General features: G+C 52.8%; 2 protein-coding genes and 1 pseudogene across 2 annotated transcripts; 1 reads left to right on the top strand and 2 right to left on the bottom strand.

Annotated features, from left to right (window-relative positions):
- Nucleotides 1-733: 733 nt before the first annotated feature.
- Nucleotides 734-4,552, bottom strand: LOC148114417 (GTPase IMAP family member 9 pseudogene; annotated as a pseudogene).
- Nucleotides 4,553-5,783: 1,231 nt separating this feature from the next.
- Nucleotides 5,784-6,554, top strand: LOC148114416 (GTPase IMAP family member 2-like). The gene has a single exon (XM_087893699.1). The coding sequence runs from the start codon at nt 5,784-5,786 to the stop codon at nt 6,552-6,554; it is 771 nt and encodes a 256-aa protein (XP_087749825.1).
- Nucleotides 6,555-13,760: 7,206 nt separating this feature from the next.
- Nucleotides 13,761-15,267, bottom strand: LOC117673276 (GTPase IMAP family member 9-like). The gene is made up of 2 exons (XM_060683263.2): nt 15,199-15,267; nt 13,761-15,042 (listed from the first exon to the last, which is right to left on the bottom strand). Exons 1-2 carry the CDS (start codon nt 15,215-15,217, stop codon nt 14,354-14,356), a joined length of 708 nt encoding a protein of 235 aa, XP_060539246.2. The 5' UTR covers nt 15,218-15,267; the 3' UTR covers nt 13,761-14,353.
- Nucleotides 15,268-22,029: the final 6,762 nt, after the last annotated feature.

Below are 22,029 nucleotides of genomic sequence, written 5' to 3'. Positions count from 1 at the left end.
TTAATGAGTTCCCCTTCTGTTCCCTCATCTAAGTCATTGATGAAGATATTGGAGAGTCCTGGGCCTAAATCGGAACCTCTGCAGTCCCCTTCACCCACCCACCCCCCCTTCAAAACACACAGCCTCTTTCAAAAGCACGGAGTAGATTTAATGAGAAGATTTCAGATTGAAACAGAAATGAGTACAGAGGTGGCCTTGCAGGAAACAGGTGGCAGCTGTTGGGAAAACATGGATTCACCCCAGGAAAACAGGAAGAGGTGAGTTCAAGGCTGCCCTCTCTTGATGCTCTTTGGTGCCCGCGGGAGCGAAGGGGAGACGTTTTCAAGATTCTGCTGCTGTCATTTATATCAATAAACTGAAGCTCTAATATTTCGTGTGTCGCTGGTTTCTCGGCCTGCTCTACCTCAAAGGCCCGAGAGATGGGAAGCCCAAGAGAGCGTGTCCTTCCGAAGGGACATGGGTTTAGGCTGGTAGAGAATTCGGCTGGGGGGCCAGTTGATACTGGGGGGGGCAGGATCTTCCCATTGAAGAAAGTCCTGTCATCCAGGGGGAGAAATTGGGTTCTTGGGAGAAGGAATTGGCTCAGGGCGATTCAGCCACGAAACTCGGATTCGGCTTCTTCGGAGGGCTGGATTGGAACTCAGAGCAGAAGGTGGGAAACACAGGGCTGTGGCCTTTGGGAGAGCTGCCGCCTTGGAGCAGAGGATCAAGTAGACGGGCTTTCTGGTATCTGTTACAGAATAGAACACCAGGGGTATTTCTTTTCCTTATACTGCTCTTCGTCTTTCTTCATCATCTCTTCCGTGTAACAAGGAGCACCTCCGTTCTTCTCCACCAGCTGATCAATCATGGTCATCAGCTGGGCCACCTGAGCCTCTCGTTCATCTTTGGCCTTGTTGTTGAAAGCCAGGTAGCGGTTCTCACACTGGGCCATCTGGGCCTTAAGCGAGCTGTTTGCCGTGGATAGGAAGTCCTCCAGCGTCATATCCTCCAGGTCCTCTTTGCGGGTGAACAAGGTGATCATGTAATTCTTGGCCTTCAGGCTGAAGATGTCACTGATCAGCTGAGCCACCTTCTCCTCCTCCTCAGAGAAACGGCCGGGACGCATCACCTGCAGAATGACGTGAGGACCTGGGTTGCAGTAGCTCACACACTTCTTCACTTCGGCCGCAGTTTTCTCTGCCTTGACATTGGTGTCGAAAAAGCCCGGCGTGTCAACAACCACAATCTTCCTGCCGTTCCACCACATCTCCTCCTTTTGGCAAGTCTGTGTTACTGACTGAGATGATATCCCAAAGTCAAAGAATTTTCCTCCCAGGATGGTGTTTCCTGTGGCGCTTTTCCCATTGCCGGTTTTGCCCACTAGGACGATCCTCCGTTCAGGCCCTACAACAATGGGGGAGAGGAAAGAAGAAAGGGGACCCAGTCAGCAGCTCATGGTCCCAATTGCCTGTCCCAGGACAGCAGCTTCTACCCCAGCCCACCCACCCTCAGCCCCCCAGGGGCCAAAGTCTTTACCTCGCATGCCTTCAGCCATTTCCAGAAGCTTCACACAGGGCAAAATCTCCAGGGTTCTGCATGAAAAGCGAAACAAAACCAGAAACAAAGGAGAAGCTGCCTTTTTGCTCAGAGGCTGCCAGGAACTCCCCCCCCCCCACAGAAGACACAGGGAGGGACACTAAAAGAGGGCCACCCCCTCCTCACTGCCCATCCTGGGTAGAGTCCGCCTGATCCCTCAGGAAAGGTGGGCATTGATCCCCCAATGCGATGCTATTGCCCAGAGTTCCAGCCTGTCCCAACCAATCAATCAGAATAAAGCTGGAAGGGACCCTCGGAGGTCATCTAGGCCAACCCCACTGCTAGAGCAGGAGACCCTTACAGAATCATAGAATGACGGAGCTGGAAAGGACCCTCGGAGGTCATCTAGTCCAACCCACTCCCTTATACCAAGGGCTGCCCAATTGGAGCTGCCCACCGTCAGCCGTCTCTCCCAGAGGACACGAGCCCCTCGTCCCACTCTCCTGGCATGGTCCATCAGCCACTGCCCCACCGGGTCTCGGGACTGGTCCAGCCTCCTCCGCGGTTGACCTCTTGGGGAACTCTGCGCCCCAGTTGCGCCCAGGTAGCGGGCGCGCCGGGAGCAGAGATGCGGCCCCGGGAACCGAGGAAGAGGCGGCGGCGCCCCGCGTTAGAGCCCGGCGCTCCGGAGCAGCTGAGCCGGGGCCAGAGAGGCAGAAATGGTGTAGGGTCTCCTGCTCGAGCAGGGGGTTGGACTAGAAGACCTCCAAGGTCCCTTCCAACTCTGGGAGCCCAAGTTCTAAGCTCGTCTTCCGAAGTCGTGGGGGCCGGGGGGGAGGGGGGGGAGGGGAAGGTGGCGTTGACTGGAAAGGGCTTTCCAGAGCGGGGGGGGCAGCTGCAGCCCCTCGCACTGCCGGACCCGAAGCCTTAAAGCTTTCCTGAAATGCAGAGCCCCCTCCCCAACTCCATCCATCCTGGGCCCTTTCCGCACGACCCTCCTCCTCTTGCCTGCCGGAGGGTGATCGCTGGCGCCCCCTCCCAGTTTTCTAGCCCCGGAGACGAGGGGAGGCGCGGCCGGCCAGATACTCACCTGAGACCGAGACGCAGCTGATGGAGGGGGGGGGATTCGCGCCCGCAGTTTTCCTGGCTCCACCGAGAGGCTGGGAATCTCTTCTGGCCTCCGCGAAAGGCCGTGGAAAAGTTATATTTCTCGGGGCGGGCGGAGTCTCCTTCCCCCTCCCCTCATTAGGGACCTTCCTCCAGCCTTCCTCTCCCCCCCCCCAATTCCTGGAGCTCGTCTTTGGCCCCGCCGGCTGCTCTTCACCGAACCTGGGGAGCAGGGAGGTCTCTGAGTGGGTCAAGATTGAACTCACGCCCCAGGTGTTTTGCCCCCCACCCCGACCCCCCGCTACCCTTTCCCCAATCTTTGCTTCCCACATCATACTGCCCCCACCCACCTCCTCTGCCCTCCCCGCCCCGAGGAAACGCGGGCGCGAAACCAGGCAGAGCGTGCAGCAATCTTTCCCGGGGGTGGGCGGCTCATTTTGGGGGGGGGGCTCTTTCTGGCATCCCCTGCCATGCTGGGCGGGCAGCTTTTGCTGAGGATGCGAATTGCACCCGCTCCCTCCTTCTTCCCCCTCCCCCCTTCCTTTTAAGAGCTTCCGATAACTTTTCTTTCTCAGGTGAGGGCGGGGCAGCGAGCTGACGCCCCCCGGATTCCTGGCAAAACCGTGGAGGGAACGTCCACCCTCGGGCCGCCCCACCTGCTAGTTGGAGGGCGGAGAAACTGGTTGAGGGTTCAAGTTCCGCGCGCACAAACCGCGGCCAAAGTGACAGAGGCGCCTTCCAACCCCATCGTCCTGCAAAGGTGAGCAAAGCCTCCTTCCCCCCCCCAAAAGGGCGTGACCTTCCTCCGCTTTGTATAGGGTATCATCCAGCTGTTCTCCCCCCTCCCCCTCCCCGCCTCTGCAGCAGGTGTCCCCCAAATGTTGGGTTTTTTCAGTCGGAAAGGAGAACTCCCTTCCAGGGTGCAGGGAGCCCCTCAAAGGCCCAGCATCCCCCCCCTTCCCAGCAGAGGTGACTCGGACTATCCCTGGCCCCCTCCAGCAATTAACACACACACACACAAGCACACACAGGCTCCTTAGCTCTCTGTCGTGGTGAGGGCAGCCTTGCCAAATTTCACACGGTCCCCCGACGCCTCGGGAAACGCAGCTCTTCTAACGGCACCTTGAATCCCAAGTGCAGGAGGGGCCAATGAGACCCACACACACACACACCCAGGAAAGGGGTCGGCGGCTCCATTCAGGGTAAGGGGCTTCCTTCGGAATTGCTCTGTCTCCGGATCCACAGAAACAGCCCCCCAAAATACGGACGCCCACTGAAGCCCCCCGGGGATTTGACGGGGCGGCAGTTGCGCTCTCGCTCTCCTCTCTCTTCTGTCTGTCTGTCTGTCTCTCTCTCTCTCTCTTTCTCTTTTTCTGTCAAACTAGTTACTAAGTCTGCATTACTATTAATCTTCTCATTGTTCCCATCACCCATCTCCTCCCACTTATGACTGTATGACTGTAATTTTGTTGCTTGTATCCTTACAATTTATATTGTTATTGTTTCCTGATTGCTTATTTGTACCCTATGACTATCGTTAAGTGTTGTACCTTATGATTCTTGAGGAATGTATCTTTTCTTTTTATGTACACCAAGCGCGTATGCACCAAGACAAATTCCTTGTGTGTCCAATTACACTTGGCCAATAAATTATTATATTCTATTCGATTCGATTCGATTCTGGTTTTCTCTTCTATTTTCTTTTCTATTTTCTGTTCTATTCTCTATTCTATTCTATTCTATTTTCACTTCTACTTTCTCTTCTGTTCTGTTCTCTATTCTATTCTATTCTATTCCTCTCTCTCTCTCTCCTGTCTCTCTCACTCACTCGCTTGCTCTGCTGGGCAACCCCCGCCCGGGAAAGCATCGGTCTGAAGGAGGCAGAGAGCGTCGGATCCCCTGGGAAGTTCTCCGTTCTTCCTTCCATTTCGGGGGCTGTTTCTGAAAAGAATCCGGGGGAGAAGCAAGTGGACGCCCACCGCCCATCTCCAAGGGGGCTCCGGAGGGCGAAGGAAGCGCCACCGCTTTGCCAGAGCAAGAACTGCACGTTTGGGGGGGGGGGGGGCAGGAGGGCGGCTGGAGGTCTATGTGCTTGCGGGTGGGGGGATCCTCTCCTTGGGGCAGGGGGTCTTGGGAGTCAGGCCCACACCACGGCCCAGCGCCGGGCTCCCTCCGAAGCATCCTGCGGGCTGCTATGCAAAGGGGGCGCGGTGGGCTCCCGAGATCGGGAGGGCAGGGAATTGCCTCCGGGGTCTGTAAAGTAAGAGGTGTTGCAGGATTCTGCCGAGCTCTGCGTCTTGCTCCTCCGAAGGGAGCCCTGCTGAGCGTCTTTGCAGGTCACCAAGGGAGGCTGGCTATGCCGTCCACTGACTGGTCACTACTCGAGGGGGGAGGCCGCCCCACCGAGGGGGTCCTCGGAGCCCAGCCGTGTCCTGGGATGGATCTGACCCTCCTCTAGAGCGCCTGCCTGACTCAACCAGGAAGAGAGAGTGAAAAACCCAGAAGGGAGGGAGGGAGGGAAGTAGGAATGAAGAAAAGAAGGAGAAGGAAGGAAAATGAAAGAGGAAGGAAGGAGAAAGAGAGGGAGGGAGGGAGGAGGGGAGGGAGGGGAGGGGAAAAGAGGGAGGGGGAGGGAAGGAGCTAGGCAGGAAGGAAGGAAGAAGGAAAGAGAAGGAAGGAAGGAAAAAGAAAGGGAGAGGAAGAAAGGAGGCAGAAAGGAAGGAAGAAGAAGGAAGGAAAAAGAAAGAGAGGAATACAGAAAGAAAGAGAGAAAGAGAGAAAGAGAAGGGTGGGAGGGAGGTGGGCAGGCAGGAAGGAAGGAAGAGAAGGAAGGAAGGAAAAAGGAAGGAAGGAGAAAGAGAAAGAGAGGAAGGAAGGGAGAGGGTGAGAAAAGAGAGGGGGGAGGAAGGAAAGGAAATAAGCAGGCAGGAAAGAAGGAAGGAGAAAAGGAGGGGAATACAGGGAAGGAGGAGAAGGAAGGAAAGGGAGGGAGGGAGGAAGGAAAGAAAAAAGGAAAAAGAAACAGAAGGGAAGGAAGGAAGGAAGGAAGGAAGGAAGGAAGGAAGGAAGGAAGGAAGGAAGGAAGGAAGGAAGGAAGGAAGGAAGGAAGGGTGCATCAAGAACACTCCAAGGCCACAGTGGATGTCAGTGTATCTGTGATGTCTCGATTCCTCTTTGTAACTTTTCCTTCCAATCATGCGGGTGAGGAACTCCGGCTGATCCTGGTTGGAAAGTCTGGGGGCGGGAAGAGTGCCACGGGGAACACCATCCTTGGCTGGAGGGCATTTGAATCCATCTTGGGGGCAAAGACCACCACCCTGAGGTGCCAAAGGGGGCAGGGAAGCTGGCAGGACACAAAGATCTCCATGGTAGACACACCTGCCATGTGCCGTGAGATCAGGTATTCCGTTGGGTTCTCCCGGCCCGGCCCCCACGCCCTGATCGAAGAAGACGTGGCTGCGGCAAAGTGTGTCCAGCATATTTTGGGGGCTGAGTCCACCAGGCACACGATCCTCCTCTTCACCTGCGTGGAAGATTTGGGTGGGGACCCCCTGCAGGAGTACGTCCAAAAGTCCGACAACTGGAATCTGCGCGACCTGATCCGGCAGTGTGGGAATCGCTTCTGCGGCTTCAACAACAAGGCCGCGGGAGCTGAGCGGGAGACGCAGGTCTCGGAGCTGATGGAGACGGTGCAGAGGACCGTTTCGGAGGACGAAGGGAGATACCACGTCAACCGGCTGTACTTGGAGCCCAAAGTCCAGGATGAGCACGTCCAGATGTTCATCGAGCAGAACCTCAAGCCACACGAAAGCATCATCAACCTGCTCTTTCTTCTACCCCAGTTTTGGGGTGACGGACGGGTGATGGTCTTCCTGAGAAATATATTGGTCGCGGTGATTCGCTTGTTTTTCCTTAAATTGTTTGCATGACGGCTTCATGTGGCCTCCAAATCCAGAAACAACCTGATTTTTAATTCCCTTTTCTTTGCTCGAGAAATAAACAGTTGCAGACTGCAGATCTGGTGTCCTCTCCACTTCTCTTTTGCCTTTGATTGCTGAAATGTGTGTGTATGTATGGGGAGGGGGGTTCAGCCGGGGGTCTTCCTCACCCTTCCTGGGGGCCAGTGAGAGACTCGGGTCCTTATCTTCTCGGGTCCTCCACCTTCTCAATGGCAGCCGGATCCTGCCCCATAACCCTCACATCCTTGCCTTCACCCCAGGGGCACCCCCCTCCCCGGTTGCCACAGTATCAAAGGGGTCTTTCCCCCTTCAGCCGACAGCATCCCAGGTGGGTGAAGTCACTTCTGCTACCAGAGGGGAGGCAGTCAACCCTTGTGGGTGGCCCTTCTTGGCCTTTGGAGGCTGACACGGATGCGCCCCTCCCCAGGTCCCCCATCTGCCCATCTTTTGCTCTATAGGCCAGTGGTCCCCAATCGTTACAGCTTGGTGGCCCAGTGGGGAGGCAGAGAGGGAATGCGCCTGCCCACCTGCCACTTGTCTCCCTTTCTGGCTTAAGCCCTGTTCATTGGACTACTGCAACACGCTCTACCTGGGGCTAGCCTTGAAGAGTGTCCAGAAGCTTCAGCTGGTGCAGAAGGGAGAGGCGGGGGGATTTTGGGGGACCCCTAAGATGGTTCATGTTATAACTGCAGTGGTTGTCGCTTTGCTTCTGGGTCCAAATCAAGTTGTGGGTTATCGGCTATAAAGCCTTTTGTCGCAAGGACCTGGCTCATCCCAAAGGATTAACTCGCCCCACTTGTGCCAGCCCAAGAGTGGTGCCGTGGCCTAGAGGTGGAGCTTTCGCCTCCCAATCTGGAGGCTGTGAGTTTGATCCTAGGTAGAGGCTGATATTTCTCTCTCTGGGCACAATGGGAATATATCTGCTGAACAAAAACTCCACATCGGCGACAGGAAGGGCGTCCGGCCAGTAAACCCTCAGCTCCATTCAGTTGCCTAGACTCCACCCTGCAAGGGATTATGGGGTCATTAAACGACGAACAGCAACAACCTGTGCCAGCCCATGAGGCATGCTACAGACCCCGCCAGTCAAGGATTTTCAGCCGGTGGGGTCTACAAGGAGACCATTTTTCCGCCCTATGGAACAACCTGCTGCCCCCAAGGTGTGGGAGCCACACCCTCCCTTCTGGCCTTCCAAAACGGCGTGAAGACCTGGCTCTATCAACCAGCCTGACTCCTCAGTTGGGGAGTGGTCATCTAAGTGGTGGTGGATGGCTTAGTGGGACCCCCTCCTCCCCATGTGGGCTTTATTTATTTACTTATTGATTGATTGATTTGATTTGATTTCTATACCGCCCTTCTCCAACAGGACTCAGGGCGGTGAACAGCCGAGATAAAACATAACATATAAAATTTAAAAAACAGTTTAAAAAACATTAAATATGTTATTAAGTGGGGTTGAGGGGTTCCCCGGACCGTGAACCAGCTCATGAGCAAACACATTAGGACTGAAATAAATCTGACAGAAGCATCTTGTGTAAAAATATAATTTACTTTAAAACATTTTAAAAGCCCTATGTCTTTAAAAAAGCACATTAGTCACAAAGTCTTATCTTGGTTATGTGAAGTCAGGCTATCTCCCTAGATTCCTCTCCACAATACCGAAACAGTTCACAAGAGAAAAAAGCTAACATGACAATAAGCAGCTTCGGTGTCGATACATCATCGAGGTAGTAGAAGGGCGGCAGCACAAACTTCACAGCTAAAAAGTCACCTGAAGAAAAAACAATTTCAATCAGCAAACGTAGCTTGAAGCTTGTGGGAGGAAGAATGTCCAGCAGCAGCAGTTCTGATGATGGCTTGCGTGCTTCAAAACAGCAAAAGGCAAGCATCCGTAGAAGTATCTCTGCAACAGCGTCTGGAGTCCTTAATTAAGGACTCCAAATATTTAATAATTTCGGCCACAATTTAAAACAACCCAGTTAAAACCAATTCCAAATTAAAACTGAAAGGATGGGATCAAGCCAGCCCGGCTAGATGAAATAAATGAGTTTTCAGGGCCCAACAAAAAGTCCGGAGGTCTGGTATCGTGCGTATCTCTGGGGGTAGGTCGCTCCAGAGGGCAGGTGCTGCCACAGAGAAGGCTCTCCCCCTGGGGGTCACCAGCTAACATTGTCTGGCGGACGGCACCCTGAGGAGGCCCTCTCTGTGGGAGCGAACTGGCCGGTGGGAGGCTATTGGCGGCAGAAGGCGGTCTCGTAGATACCCCGGCCCTAAGCCATGGAGCGCTTTAAAGGTGGTCACCAACACCTTGAAGCGCACCCGGAAGACCACCGGGAGCCAGTGCAGCTCGCGCAGGAGAGGTGTCACATGGGAGCACCCCGTCGCTCCCATAATCCCCTGCGCGGCCGCATTCTGGGCCAACTGGAGCCTCTGGGTGCACCCCAAGGGGAGCCCCATGTAGAGAGCATTGCAGTAGTCCAGGCAGTAAGTGACGAGTGCCTGAGTGACCGTGCGTAGGGAGTCCCGATCTAGAAAGGGACGCAACTGGCATATCAGGCAAACCTGATAAAAAGCCCCCCTGCCCCTGGTGGCACAGTACTGGAAGAAGGAAGATCCATCCACCATTGAGGAATGGACACTAAAAGTCGTGCATTTGGCAGAGATGGCGAAAATCTCATCATATCTTAAAGATCACTCAAACGAAAGATACATATCGGAGTGGAGAAGATGGATTGACTATATTCAAAACAAGTATCAGACTAAGAAGATTCATATAGCTTATGAATGAAATATTTTTAAGTAGTTTATGTTTATAGTTTTTTGAGTTATAAGGAGTTAAAGATCTAGGGAAAATATGAATGCAATAATTTGTTAGCATATTTTAGTTTTACATTTGTGAATGTCTATACCCTGTGCTTGTTCTGGGAAGTCTAGGGAAGGGGGTGGGGGGGGGAGGGGGGGAGGGGGGGAGAAAATATTTGTATTTCTTATAAAACTTTTCAATAAAAAAAAAAAAAGAGCCCCCCTGGCCATGGCCGTCATATGCTCTTCTAAAGACAGCCGTGCATCCAGGAGGACGCCCAAGTTGCGAGCCCTCTCCGTGGGGGCCAGTGATTCGCCCCCAATAGCCAGCGATGGCACCAGCTGGCTATATCAGGCGCCAGAAGCCACAGCTACTCGGTCTTGGAAGGGTTGAGTCGGAGCCTGTTTCTTCCCATCCAGGCCCGCACGGCCTCCAGGCACCGGGACATCACTTCAAGGACATCGTCGGGGTGGCCTGGGGTGGAGATGTACAGCTGAGTGTCATCAGCGTACTGATGGAACTCCACCCCGAAGCCACGGATGATCTCACCCAGTGGCTTCACATAAATGTTGAACAGAAGGGGCGAGAGGACCGACCCCTGAGGCACCCCACAAGCAAGGTGCCTTGGGGTCGACCGCTGCCCCCCTGTCAACACAGATTGCGACCGGTCAGAGAGGTAGGAGGAGAACCACCGCAAAACAGTGCCCCCCACTCCTAACCCCTCCAACCGGTGCAACATGATACCATGGTCGATGGTATCAAAAGCCATAGAGAGATCTAACAGGACCAGGATAGAGGAGCAACCCCTATCCCGAGCCCTCCAGAGATCATCCAGCAACGCGACCAATGCCGTTTCCGTGCTGTGCCCAGGCCTGAAGCCGGATTGGAGTGGATCTAGATAGTACTGTGGAAGCTGCCGCACCACTACACTTTCAACAACCTTCGCAATAAAACGAAGGTTGGAGACTGGACGATAGTTAGCCAAAACAGCCGGATCCAGAGAGGGCTTCTTCAGGAGGGGCCTCACCACCGCTTCTTTCAAGGCGGCCGGCAGGACACCCTCACTCAAAGAAGCATTAATAATCCTCTGGAGCCAGCCTCGTGTAACCTCCCGGGAAGCCAGCACCAACCAGGAGGGACACGGGTCCAATAAACATGTGGTCGCGTTCAGCCGTCCCAGAATCCTGTCCATGTCCTCGGGAGCCACAGGATCGAACTCCCCCCAGATAACACTCTCAAGACCTGCCTCAGTCATCCCGTCCGGACTTACCCAGTCAGAGGCCAGGCCTTCCCGAATCTGAGCGATCTTGTCATGCAGATACTGCACAAAGTCCTCAGCTCGACCCTGCAAGGGATCATCCCGCACTTCCAGATGGAGCAGGGAGCGGGTCACCCTAAACAGGGCGGCTGGGCGATTATCTGATGACGCGATAAGAGCGGCAAAATAGCTAGATTTTGCCGCTTTTATCGCCACTAGGTAGGTCTTAATATGAGACCTCACCAGTGTTCGGTCGGATTCGGAACGGCTGGTCCTCCAACTACTCTCCGGGCATCTTTTCCGGTGCTTCATCTCCCTCAGCTCCTCAGAGAACCAAGGAGCTAGGTGAGTTCAGTGCCGGGTCAGAGGCCACAAAGGCACAACGCGGTCCAAAGCCCCAGTGGCCACACTGTCCCAGGCGGCCACCAAATCTTCAGCCGAGTCATGAGCCAGAGTCTCAGGAAATGGCCCAAGCTCCATCTGGAACCTATCAGGATCCCTCAGGCGCCTGGGGCAAAACCACCTAGTCGGTCCCACCTCCCTGCGGCGGGGTGTAGCGGTTAGAAAGTCAAGTCTAAGGAGGGAATGGTCAGATCATGACAAGGGTTCGATGACTATATCTCCTGTATCAAGACCACTCAACCACTGACCAGAGACAAAAACCAAGTCCAGCGTGTTTCCTCCTGTGTGAGTAGGGCCATGAATTAACTGAGTCAGGTCCATGGCCGTCATGGAAGCCATGAACTCCCGAGCCACCTCAGATGTTTCACCGATGGATGCACCGCTCCCCCCACGCATGCACCTGCGATCCCTCCCGCGCTCCCCCTGCTTTTGGCACGCAATGGCACAGTACGCCTGGTAGGCCTGTTTTCCAGAAGCTTTCTTGGAGTCTGGGGAGGGTGAAAACAGCCTTCCCCACTCCCCTGGTGACCAGAAACAGCCCGTTTCCCGACTTCCAGTGGGCCCGGAAGGCTAGAAAATCAGCTGGCCGGCGCGCACATGTGTGCTGGAGCTGATCTAGGGCAATGCTCGTGTGCCCACAGATATGGCTCCACGTGCCACCTGTGCCACCTGTGGCACGCGTGCCATAGGTTCGCCATCACGGCCCTATCCCATCCCCCCCCTCTTCAAAACACACAGCTTCATTCATAAGCAAGGAGTATATTTAATAAGAAGATTTCAGGATGCAGTGGGCATGACCTCCCTCATGAGTCCACATTGGCCACTGGAAGGTGGCACACAGACGAGTAGGGAGATGGCAGCCACCTCTGAATCCTTCGCCAGTCATCTTTTGCTTTTCTACATGTCCACCACACGTGGCTGTAGGTGCCCAGTAATTGGTCACATTTCTAGCATTTTGGTGATAAATTTCTATACATTTTGACCAGCGGTGAAATGCTCCCGGTTCGGACCAGATCGCCCAATCCAGTAGCGATGGCAGAGGGTGGTTCGGAGAACCGGTAGCAAAAATCCTTGCTCCCCCACATTGCCCAGCTGAGCCACGTGATCATCAGAAGTTTTGTTTTATTTTTAAAAGCATTTTTTCTACAACAGCCGAAAAAAGGCTTTTAAAAGTAAAAAAAAAAAGCCTCTGATGATTGTGCGACTCAGCTGGGATCATCAGAGGCTTTTAAAAGTATTTTTTCTACAACCTCTTCGGCCGAAGATGTTATAGAAAAAATGTTTTTAAAAGGACAAAAAGCCTCTGCAGATCAGGCAAGTCAGCTGGGATCGTCAGAGGCTTTAAAAGCATTTTTTCTACAACCTCTTCAGCCGAAGAGGTTGTAGAAAAAATGGTTTTAAAAGTAAAAAAAAAAAAAAAAAGTTGGCCACGCCCACTCAGTCATATTAAACCCCCCCACCAAGCCACGCCCACAGAACCGGTAGTAACAAATTTTACATTTCACCACTGATTTTGGCCAATCCTGCGGGTGGTAGATGCCACCTATAAAACATTTTACACAAGTTCTCCTTGTACGCTGTGGCCAGGGTTAATTTCCTATTTCTTTCCCCCAATTTGTCCCACTTTTCCAATTCAATATGGTAGCCAAAATTCTTTGCCCATGCCACCAGTGTCTCTTTAACTCGCTCTTCCTCCCTTTTATAGTCTAATAAATATTTATACGTTGCTTTAATCAGTTTCTCATCTGTCCCCAATAGTAATTTATCTAATATCCTTCAATCTCTATTAATACCCCACGTTTTCACATCTTTGATATAGCATGATTGCATTTGTAAATATGCCACCGTGGAAGAAATGATTGGACAAAATTGGCATTCAAACCAGAACAATTTTTTATTAGGAATCATGACAGGAGGTTACAGTAAAGGGTTAACGTATTTAATATTGCATATCACAACGGCAGCGAGAATGGTATATGCCCAACAATGGAAGAATGAGAATATTCCTCTAGAAAGTGGGATAATAAAGAAAATATTAAGATTGTGCAGAATGTGATAGATTGCGAGACGTAAAAAACCAAGGAGAGAGAGAATGACTGGGAAAGACATGGTAACAAGGTCAGCCAATGAACAGGCATAGCAACTAAGTCAGCCAATGGGAGCTGAAACTGAGTCTGTGCAGAGAACTGAAACTGAAAGGAAGCTGGGCATGCCTATTTGCTCTGCTGAAATGAAACTAACTGTTCTCTCCTGCCTTGTGTTCTGCCTGTAACTTCTACTACGTTGAAAAATCAACTATTGGCACTGTAAGTACTTCGTCTGTTATTATGTATATAAAGAAATGAATGAATCCAGCTGAATCAATTATCTACAATGTGTGTCTTCTGAGTTTGATTTTGGCAAGAAACTCTGATAGATACTTGTGTTATATTTTAGTGTGTATGGCGGAGAAGATGCCAGGATGGTCACACCATGTCCAATTTCTTTTTTAATATGATATATATATATATATATATATTTTAGGCTAGAGTAGCTGTGCCCAGTTCCTGCAACCATTCATCGTATATTTTAGTCTCCTAATCAGTGGTGGGTTCCTCCCTGTTCGGCCCAGTTCTCCCGAGCTGGTAGCGGTGACGATATGATGTCACAGAACCAGTTCTGCCCCCCCACTCCCCCCGTGCCCCCCCCCACCCTGCGCCCCCAACCCCCGTGTTATTCTTACCTTTTATTTGGCCCCACCCCAATCTATTGCTGCCTCCTGAGTCCCAGCTGATGGCTAGAGGGAAACTTTAAACTCTTGCCCGGGGGCTTCAAAGGGCCGCCCTACAGCTGATCAGTGTTGAAAGAAAACAAATGAGTAGATGAGCGCCTGCACGAATACATGAGTAGACCAGTGCCTGCAAAAAATAAAAGGGTAGATCGGTACAGCTCTGCAAGGAATTAAAACGGAGCCTGGTAGACCAGTACCTCTGCTAAATCCTAAATAATTGTCACATGACCATCAAGCCACGCCCACAGAACCGGTAGTAAAAAAAATTTAGAACCCACCCCTGCTCCTAATCATCCTGGTCACTCTCCTCTGCTCTCCTTTCTAGAGTCTCAACATCTTTTGCAGAGTGCAGGTGACCAAAACGGGATGTAATATTCTAGGTGCGGTCTTACTAAGGCTTCCTAAGTTTCTTGGGAGTTCCCCTGGTGAGGGCTGGATTCGAACTCAGAAGAGGCGGGGTTGTGGGGGGGAGGGAAGCGTAGAGCTGTGGGCTTTGGGAGAGCAGAGGTTCAAGTCGTGGGGCTTTCCGGTGTCTGTTAGAGAAGAGGACAGCAGGAGAATTTCCATTCTCCCTCCTTTTCCCTCTTATACTGCTCTTTGTCTTTCTTCATCATCTCTTCCGTGTAACAAGGAGCATCCCCGTTCTTCTGCACCAGCTCATCAATCATGGTCATCAGCTGGGCCACCTGAGCCTCTCGTTCTTCTCCTGTGGCCTTGTTGTTGAAAGCCAGGTAGCGGTTCCCGCACTGGAACGCTTGCTCACAGAGAGAGGGGTCCTCGTGTATGAAGTCCTCCAGAGTTTTTCCTTCCATTTGGTCCTTACGGGTGAACAAGAGGATCATGTAATTCTTGGCCTTCAGGCTGAAGATCTCAGTGATCAACTGAGCCACGTCCTTCTCCTCCTGGGTGAAACGGTCGGGACGAATCACCTGCAGAATGACATGAGGACCCGGGGAACAAAACCTCAGGCATTTTTTCACTTCGGCAGCATTTTCCTTGGCCTTCAAAGCTTCTGGTTTCCTGTTGGTTTCAGGGTCGAAAAAGCCGGGCGTGTCAACCACCGCAACCGTCCGTCCCCTCCACCGCGTCTCCTCCTTTCGGCAAGTCTTCGTGACTGAATGAGGGGACACCTCAAACGTGAAGACGTTCTCCCCCAGGATGGTGTTTCCCGTGGCGCTTTTCCCATTGCCAGTTTTGCCCACCAGGACGATTCTCCATTCGGGCCCTACCAACCCCAAAGAGGGAGGAGAAGAGAGGAGAGGAGAGAAGAAGGGGGGCCTGGTTAGCAGCGTACGGCCGGCCCATCCTAGTCTGCCCCTCCACCCCAGGACAGGGAGTCCCCCCCCACCCCCCCACCCAAGCAGGAGCCGAAGATTTTTACCTTGGATGCCTTCAGCCATGTCCAGAAGATTCACACAAGGAGCAAAATCGAGAGATTTCTGCCTGAAAAGCAAAAGCGAAAGAGAATCAGCCGAAGGAGAGGCTGTCACGCTGGGAGGCTGCCAGGACCTTCCCCACCCCCAGAAGACCCGGGGGAGGAATTGGAGGCGTCCTAAAAGAGGGTCACCCCCTCCTCACTGCCCTTGAGGCTTCCTCATCCCTCCCCCTCCTCCAAATGCTTTGGGGGCTTCAGGAAAAGTGGGCACATCGATCCCCAAACACAGTGCTGGAGGGGTCCTGCCCCCCCCCCCGGATCCTCCCTGCAAGCTCTGGCCCGCCTCAATCAATCAGTCAATCGGAATAGAGCCGCAAGGGACCTCGGAGGTCATCTAGTCCAACCCCCAACTCAAGCAGGAGACCCTTGCAGAAGCATAGGAGGATAGAATTGAAAGGGACCTCGGAGGTCATCTAAGTCCAACCCCCTTTTCAAGCAAGAGACCCTCACAGGACGGCAGAGTTGGAAGGGACCTCGGAGGTCATCTAGTCCAACCCCCAACTCAAGCAGGAGACCCTTGCAGAAGCATAGGAGGATAGAATTGAAAGGGACCTCGGAGGTCATCTAGTCCAACCCCCTGCCTTTTTTTTACCTCTGAGGGCTGCCCAATTGGAGCCCCCTCCCCCCAAAACAATGGCCAGCCGTCTCTCCCACCTCTCAGCCACTGCTTCACCAGGTCTCAAAGCTCACCCAGCCTCCTTTTGAGGTTGGGCTCTTTTTGGGGACCTCTGCGCCCAAATCCCAGGGGCGCCTGCGGGAAAGAAGCAACTGGCGCTCCGGAGCAGCTGAGCCGGGGACGGGAGGGCAGAGAATCAGAAATGGTCTAGGGTCTCCTGCTTGAGCAGCGGGTTGGACTAGATGACCTCCGTGGTCCCTGAGTTCTAATAAACTCGTCTTCTCAAGTCCCGGGGCTCAGAAAGGGCTTTCCTCAGCGAGGGTTGGGGGGAAGGCAGGCTCAGCCCCTGCAGTCTGCCGGACCCGAAGCCTTTCCTTCAATGCAGGGTCCCCTCCCCCCACCCTCCATTCATCCTTTCCGCAGGACCCCGCCTCCTCCTACCTGCGGGAGGGTGATCGCTGGCGCCCCCTCCCCGTTTTCTAGCCCCCGGAGATGAGGGGAGGCGAGGCCGGCCAGACACCCACCTGAGACCCTCCTCCGAGACGCAGCTGATGAAGGGTGGTGGTGGGTGGGGATTCCCTGCCAGCAAGGGAGCAAGGGGTTTCCCTCCTCTCTGGGAGACGCTAACGGGTGGGTGGGACAGCTGAGACCCTCATGTGAAGACCGGCAATCTTAGAGGGAGGAGGGGGGCTACAACGGGTGGAGATTTTAAACATCTGGGACCGGATAGCTGAATCTCTTAGCGTCCCGTCTTCCTACCAGTAGTTAGGAAAGGCACTTGGAGGCGGAGGAGGAAGAGAGCAACAAGGATGACACAGAAGCACCCCTGGGGGTTTTTTTGGGGGGGGGGGAGAGATTCCAGGTAATTTGGGGAGGGGGCCTTGCTCCTTTTCTGTACTTATTGATGTGTTGGCAGACAAGGGGAAAACTGGAATCGAAAGCAGGGAGGCAGTGGTGGGTTCCAAAACTTTTTTTTTTTTGCTACCGGTTCTGTGGGTGTGGCTTGGTGGGCGTGGCAGGGGAAGGATACTGCAAAATCCCCATTCCCTCCCAATCAACTGGGAGGCAGAGAAGAGATGGGGGCAGGGCCAGTCAGAATTTTTACTATGGGTTCTCCGAACTACTCAAAATTTCCTCTACCAGTTCTCCAGAACTGGTCAGAACCTGCTGAAACCCACCTCTACAGGGAGGGGGGACCTTCCAAATCTCCATGGGACCCCCAATCCTGTCTCCCTCCCCCCAACTCCCGACTTCGCCTAGGAAGTTTCCCAGTGAGATTTCAAATTCTGGTCCTCCTGAAGGGACCCAGGCTTTTGTGTGGGGAGGGGAGGGGTGGCAAAAAATTGGGGGGCGGGGGGGGCGGCGTGTTCCTGCCACTCTTCTTTCTCCTTCCCTGAAAGCCACTCCGGGACAGAGCAGGGGGGGGGAACTTGGCTGAATCCCCAGCATGGAGGGGGCCCCTTGCAAGAGGGGCAGAAGGGGAAGGGGGGGAAGGGTGTGCATTTGTGTGTGTTTGTGTGTGTGTATGTATGGGCACATATTCTTGGGTAAACTGAGGAAACTCCCATCTTGGAGATCCCCGCCAGGGGCCCTTATTCTCAAGGGAAGGAAACCAGTTCTCTGGATCCCCCTCTCCAGCCCCCACCCCCACCCCCCAAAAAACATCCCCAATATCAAAACCCAAGCAGTCCTTTTTTTTGCTATGGGGAGACAGATTCCCAAGCCTGCCTCGCCCTCTGGTGGTGAAGAGAGGAACTCCCACAACTAAAAAGTTTAGGTGCAACTCCCACCTAAAAGACCTGAAGGACAGAGGAGACTATTGATAATAGGAAAGGAAAGCCACTCCGTCCCCCCCCCACCCCCATCCATCCCTTTGGGAACCTGTGTTGCTGCCCCTGCCCCATTGCTCTGGGCAGTGGGGTCCAGTGGGGATACCAGGCTTTCAACAACAAGGCAAAAGGGAGAAGAACGAGAAGCTCAGGAGGCCCAACGGAGGAAGACGATTGACGAATGCCTGTACGAGAATGGAGATTTTATTTTTATTTTATTTTATTTTATTTTAATTTATTTTATTATTTTATTTTATTTTATTTTAATTTATTTTATTATTTTATTTTATTTTATTTTATTATTTTATTTTATTTTATTTTATTTTATTTTATTTTATTTTATTTTATTATTTATTTTATTTTATTTTATTTTATTTATTTTATTTTATATATTATTTTATTTTATTTTATTTTATTTTATTTTATTTTATTTTATTTTATTATTTTATTTTATTTTATTTTATTTTATTTTATTTTATTTTATTTTATTTTATTTTATTTTATTTTATTTTATTTTATTTAGCTTATATGCCGCCCTAGTTCCAACGGACTCAGGGCAGCTCACAACAATAAAATCCACAAAACCATTGTACGGAGTTAAAATATCTGGTTAAACCGAATAAAATTTTAAAAAACCATAAAAACCCCATCAGTCCAGGCCTGGGAACTTGAATAACCAAGTTTTTAATTCGCGGCGGAAGGTGCGAAGGTCAGGAGCCAACCGGAGCTCCAAGGGGAGTCGATTCCAGAGGTGCTCCTTGTTACACAGACACAGGTGAACAGAGTTGGAAGGGACCTTGGAGGTCATCTAGTCCAAACCCCACCCAAGCAGGAGACCCCACCTAACCTATGGTACGCGTGCCGGAAGTGCACACAGAGCCATCTCTCCAGGCTTGTGGAGCCATTGTCCATTGCTCTTCTGGGTTCCGGTGCACCACCCTTGTGGTCTTCACCAGAACGGGAGCGCCAGAAACTGAAACAGCTGTCACCTGTTGCGCCTGGCTGGCTCGGGCACCCTAGAAGAGCAGGAGCTGCAGCACTGCTTGTTCTCAGTGGCAGGCAAGGGGGAGTCACCCTGCTACTTGCTGCTGGGATGTTGGAGGAGGACTCCCCGTTCCAGCCACTGAGAACAAGCAGTGCTGGCACAGGAGTGGGGTCCACACCGAAGGAACATCTGTCCTGCACCAGGGTAAGACACACCGGCTGGGAAGCGGGTGCGCTCCCTTGGCAGAAGGGGTGGGAGGGGGGACTGCGCTAGCTTGTTCTCTGTGGCGGGCTGTGGGGGCACTTCATTGACACTCTCCTGGGTTCTGGCAGCGCCCTTCCCTGTGGCCCGTTTTTGGTCCCAGAAGACTTCAGGGAGTTTGCCAGGCCCAAAATGGGCGGCAGGGGGTCATGCACACATGTGTGTGGGGGCAGGGCCCGCGTGAGGCATTACACTATGGGTGTGGGTACCCACACGTGCAACGTTCCCCCCACACTCCTACCATTTTTGGCACGTGATGGCAAAAAGGTTAGCCATCACTGCCCTCCACCATTTCTGACAGAGGGCATCCCAATATCTTCTTGAAAGCCTCCAGTGATGAAGCTCCCACAACTTCTGTTCCATGGGTTGATTGTTCTCACTGTCAGAAAATTCCTCCTTACCTCTAGGTTGAATCTCTCCTTGATCAGTTTCCATCCATTCTTCCTTGTCTGGCCTTCAGGAGTGCTGCCGTGGCCTAGAGGTGGAGCTCTCGCCTCACAATCAGGAGGGTGTAAGTTCAATCCTAGGTAGAAGGCAGATATTTCTCTCTCTGGGAATGTATCTGCTGAACAAAATTCCACATTGGCAACAGGAAGGGCATCCAGCCAGTAAAACACTCAGCTCCATTCAGTTGCCCAGACTCCACCCTGCAAGGGATTATGGGGACGTTCAAAGAGGAAGATGATGGTTTCTTGTATGGCCTTCGGGTGCCTTGGAAAATAGCTTGACCCCCACCCACCCCCCACTCTGTGGCAACCCCTCAAATATTGGAAGGCTGCTATCCTGTCTCCCCTGGTCCTTCTCTTCACTGGACTAGCCATGCCCAGTTCCGGCAACCATTCTTTGTATGTTTTAGCCTCCAGTCCCCTCATCATCCTGGTTGCTCTTCTCTGCACTCTCTCTACAATCTCATCCCGCAAGGGAGGGTTTTTTTTTTTTTTTTTTTTTTGCAAAAGTCACCTTGTGGCCTGTCTCCCTGGAGCTCCAGGGTGGGGAGGGCTCCAGGAATTAAGGTTCTTTTCTTTGGGTCCTTCTGGGGGCCTTTCGGAGTTTGAGCTGAGCCCTTCCAGGTTGGGTCTGGTTCTTCTCTGCTTCACACCTGCCTCTCCCAGCCACCCTTGCAAAGGGGGTCTGGCCCCCCATCTCCCCCCATGTAATTAAGAGGCAGCAGACTAGGAAGGGGAGTTGCAACTGGGTGTTGCCCGTAGGTACATCCAGGGCCAGGGAGACCCATTGGGGGAGGGACCCATGGCCTCCTTCCAGGCTGCTGGAGAGTGCTCCTTCCCGGACATGCCGTGAGTGTTGCGGACAACTATGTATGGGAGAAGTCTAGATGGTCTCAAGAGGTCCCTCTGACTCATCCATCCTCTCTTCTGTTGTGCCCCACCAGCGGCCAGCAAAGCTGGCGGCAGACTCGGACAATGAGGAGTTTAAGAAGGAACTTGGGCCAGTTTTGGAGTCTGGGGAAGGCTCTGATGGATGCTCTCCATCGGACACAGAGATAGAGCCAGGGCCATCCGACATTTCCCAGCCACCGGATAGGCAGCTGCCTTTGGAGGCCGAGATGAGTGAGGAGGAAGAACAGCTGGGGCCGGTTCCGGATGCACGTATGTGCAGAGCAGTTAGGAGAGGTGAACAACGGAGGACAAGGAGTCGACTCAGGAAGCATAACACACGCGGATGCCGAATGGCCCCTCCCTGGCTGGGGAATAAATAGAAGGAAAGGGGTGTGGTGGTCGTAGGAGACAACCGTTCGGATTTCTGATGATTTTGCTCAGTGTTTCGTGCTTGCCAGAACTTAATTTGCAGCGTTTCAGCTGGGAGTCACGGCTTTGCCATTATCACAAGGAACTGATAAGGTCTGTTGATGCGTTTAACTCCTTGAAGAACTATTGCCTGGACTTTTCGGTGGGTGAATGCCGCTAATTCACAAGAGTCTACCCAGTGCAGAGGAAACATGCCAGCAGTTTGGGGAGTGGCATCAAGCTGGCCACACCCACCCAACAGGCCACACTCACCCAGCCTCCCCCCCCCCCCGAGGTTAACCACAGACCTGAAGTGGCCCTCAAATGCTTTAAATGATTCAATCCCGTTGTTTCTTTGATGTTAGGGTAACTCTTGTCCCGCAACAAGTTGTCCGGTGGCAAGTTGGCTGTGTTGAGTTGACCACAGTGAATTGTCATGGGCTCAAATCCAGGTGGTTAGCCAAGCAGGCCCAGTGCCTGCAGAGAGCGGGGGGGGGGCAGAATGGGGGAGGGGAAAGCCACTATGGGGACCTCAAGGGATTGTAAGTGAGCATGAGAAATCTCAGTGGGTGCGGGGGAGGCCTTGGGTGGTGGGACTCAGTTGTCCTGTTCCAGCACTAGCCAAACCCCCCATGATCTTCCCCACCCTGAGATTCCTGATGTGGTTTTTACACGATTGTCGAGTGACACCAGCCGGCTCTGACTGAGAGGCAGAATGCTCCGTCGGCCCGATCCACCAAAAAGCAGCAATGAGACAACGAACAGAAGGCAAAAAACGTTTTATTCAACGGAGAAAGAGGCTCCAGCCGCTGGGAGGAGGAAGAATTAAGGTGCATCATCGCCCAAGCACAACCGTTTGCAGCTGGCGGGAGGGGACCCCCCCCATATCCCCAAGCAGGCCAGATCCCCCCTCCAGTACTTTGCCGCCTCCATGGAAAGGGGGGGGGGCTGAATCATCCAGGAGTCTGTCGTTGGTGCAGTGAGAGGCTGTGCGAAGGTTTTCAGGAGGGGGCATCCTGGGAGGAGTGGGAGAGCGGGGGCAAGGCCTCGGTAGAGTTGAACAGGAAATGAAACAACCCCCCCCCCCAAAAAAAGCATATCCTTTCATTTGCCATGAAATTTTCCTTTCTGGTGGTAGAAGCGAACAAATACAATTCAGGATTGAGCTGCGGGCTCTGCTGTTCTCGGAACACGTACTACGGACCACAACAGTCCCCAACTGCCTGTTGAACTGGTCCCAGTGACCACCAGTGGCATCCTCTGGGGATTCCCTTTGGGGGGGGGCAGGGGACTAGTCCCCGGATGAGACTTGCTCCGCCGAGACAGCAGCCCCGTAGCTGT

This window comes from Pantherophis guttatus, chromosome 4 (genome assembly GCF_059756535.1).
Source record: "Pantherophis guttatus breed Tessera chromosome 4, ASM5975653v1, whole genome shotgun sequence".
NCBI lineage: Eukaryota > Metazoa > Chordata > Lepidosauria > Squamata > Colubridae > Pantherophis > Pantherophis guttatus.
The sequence above is the reverse complement of the archived record's forward strand: the minus strand, read 5'-3'. Positions and strand labels throughout refer to the sequence as shown.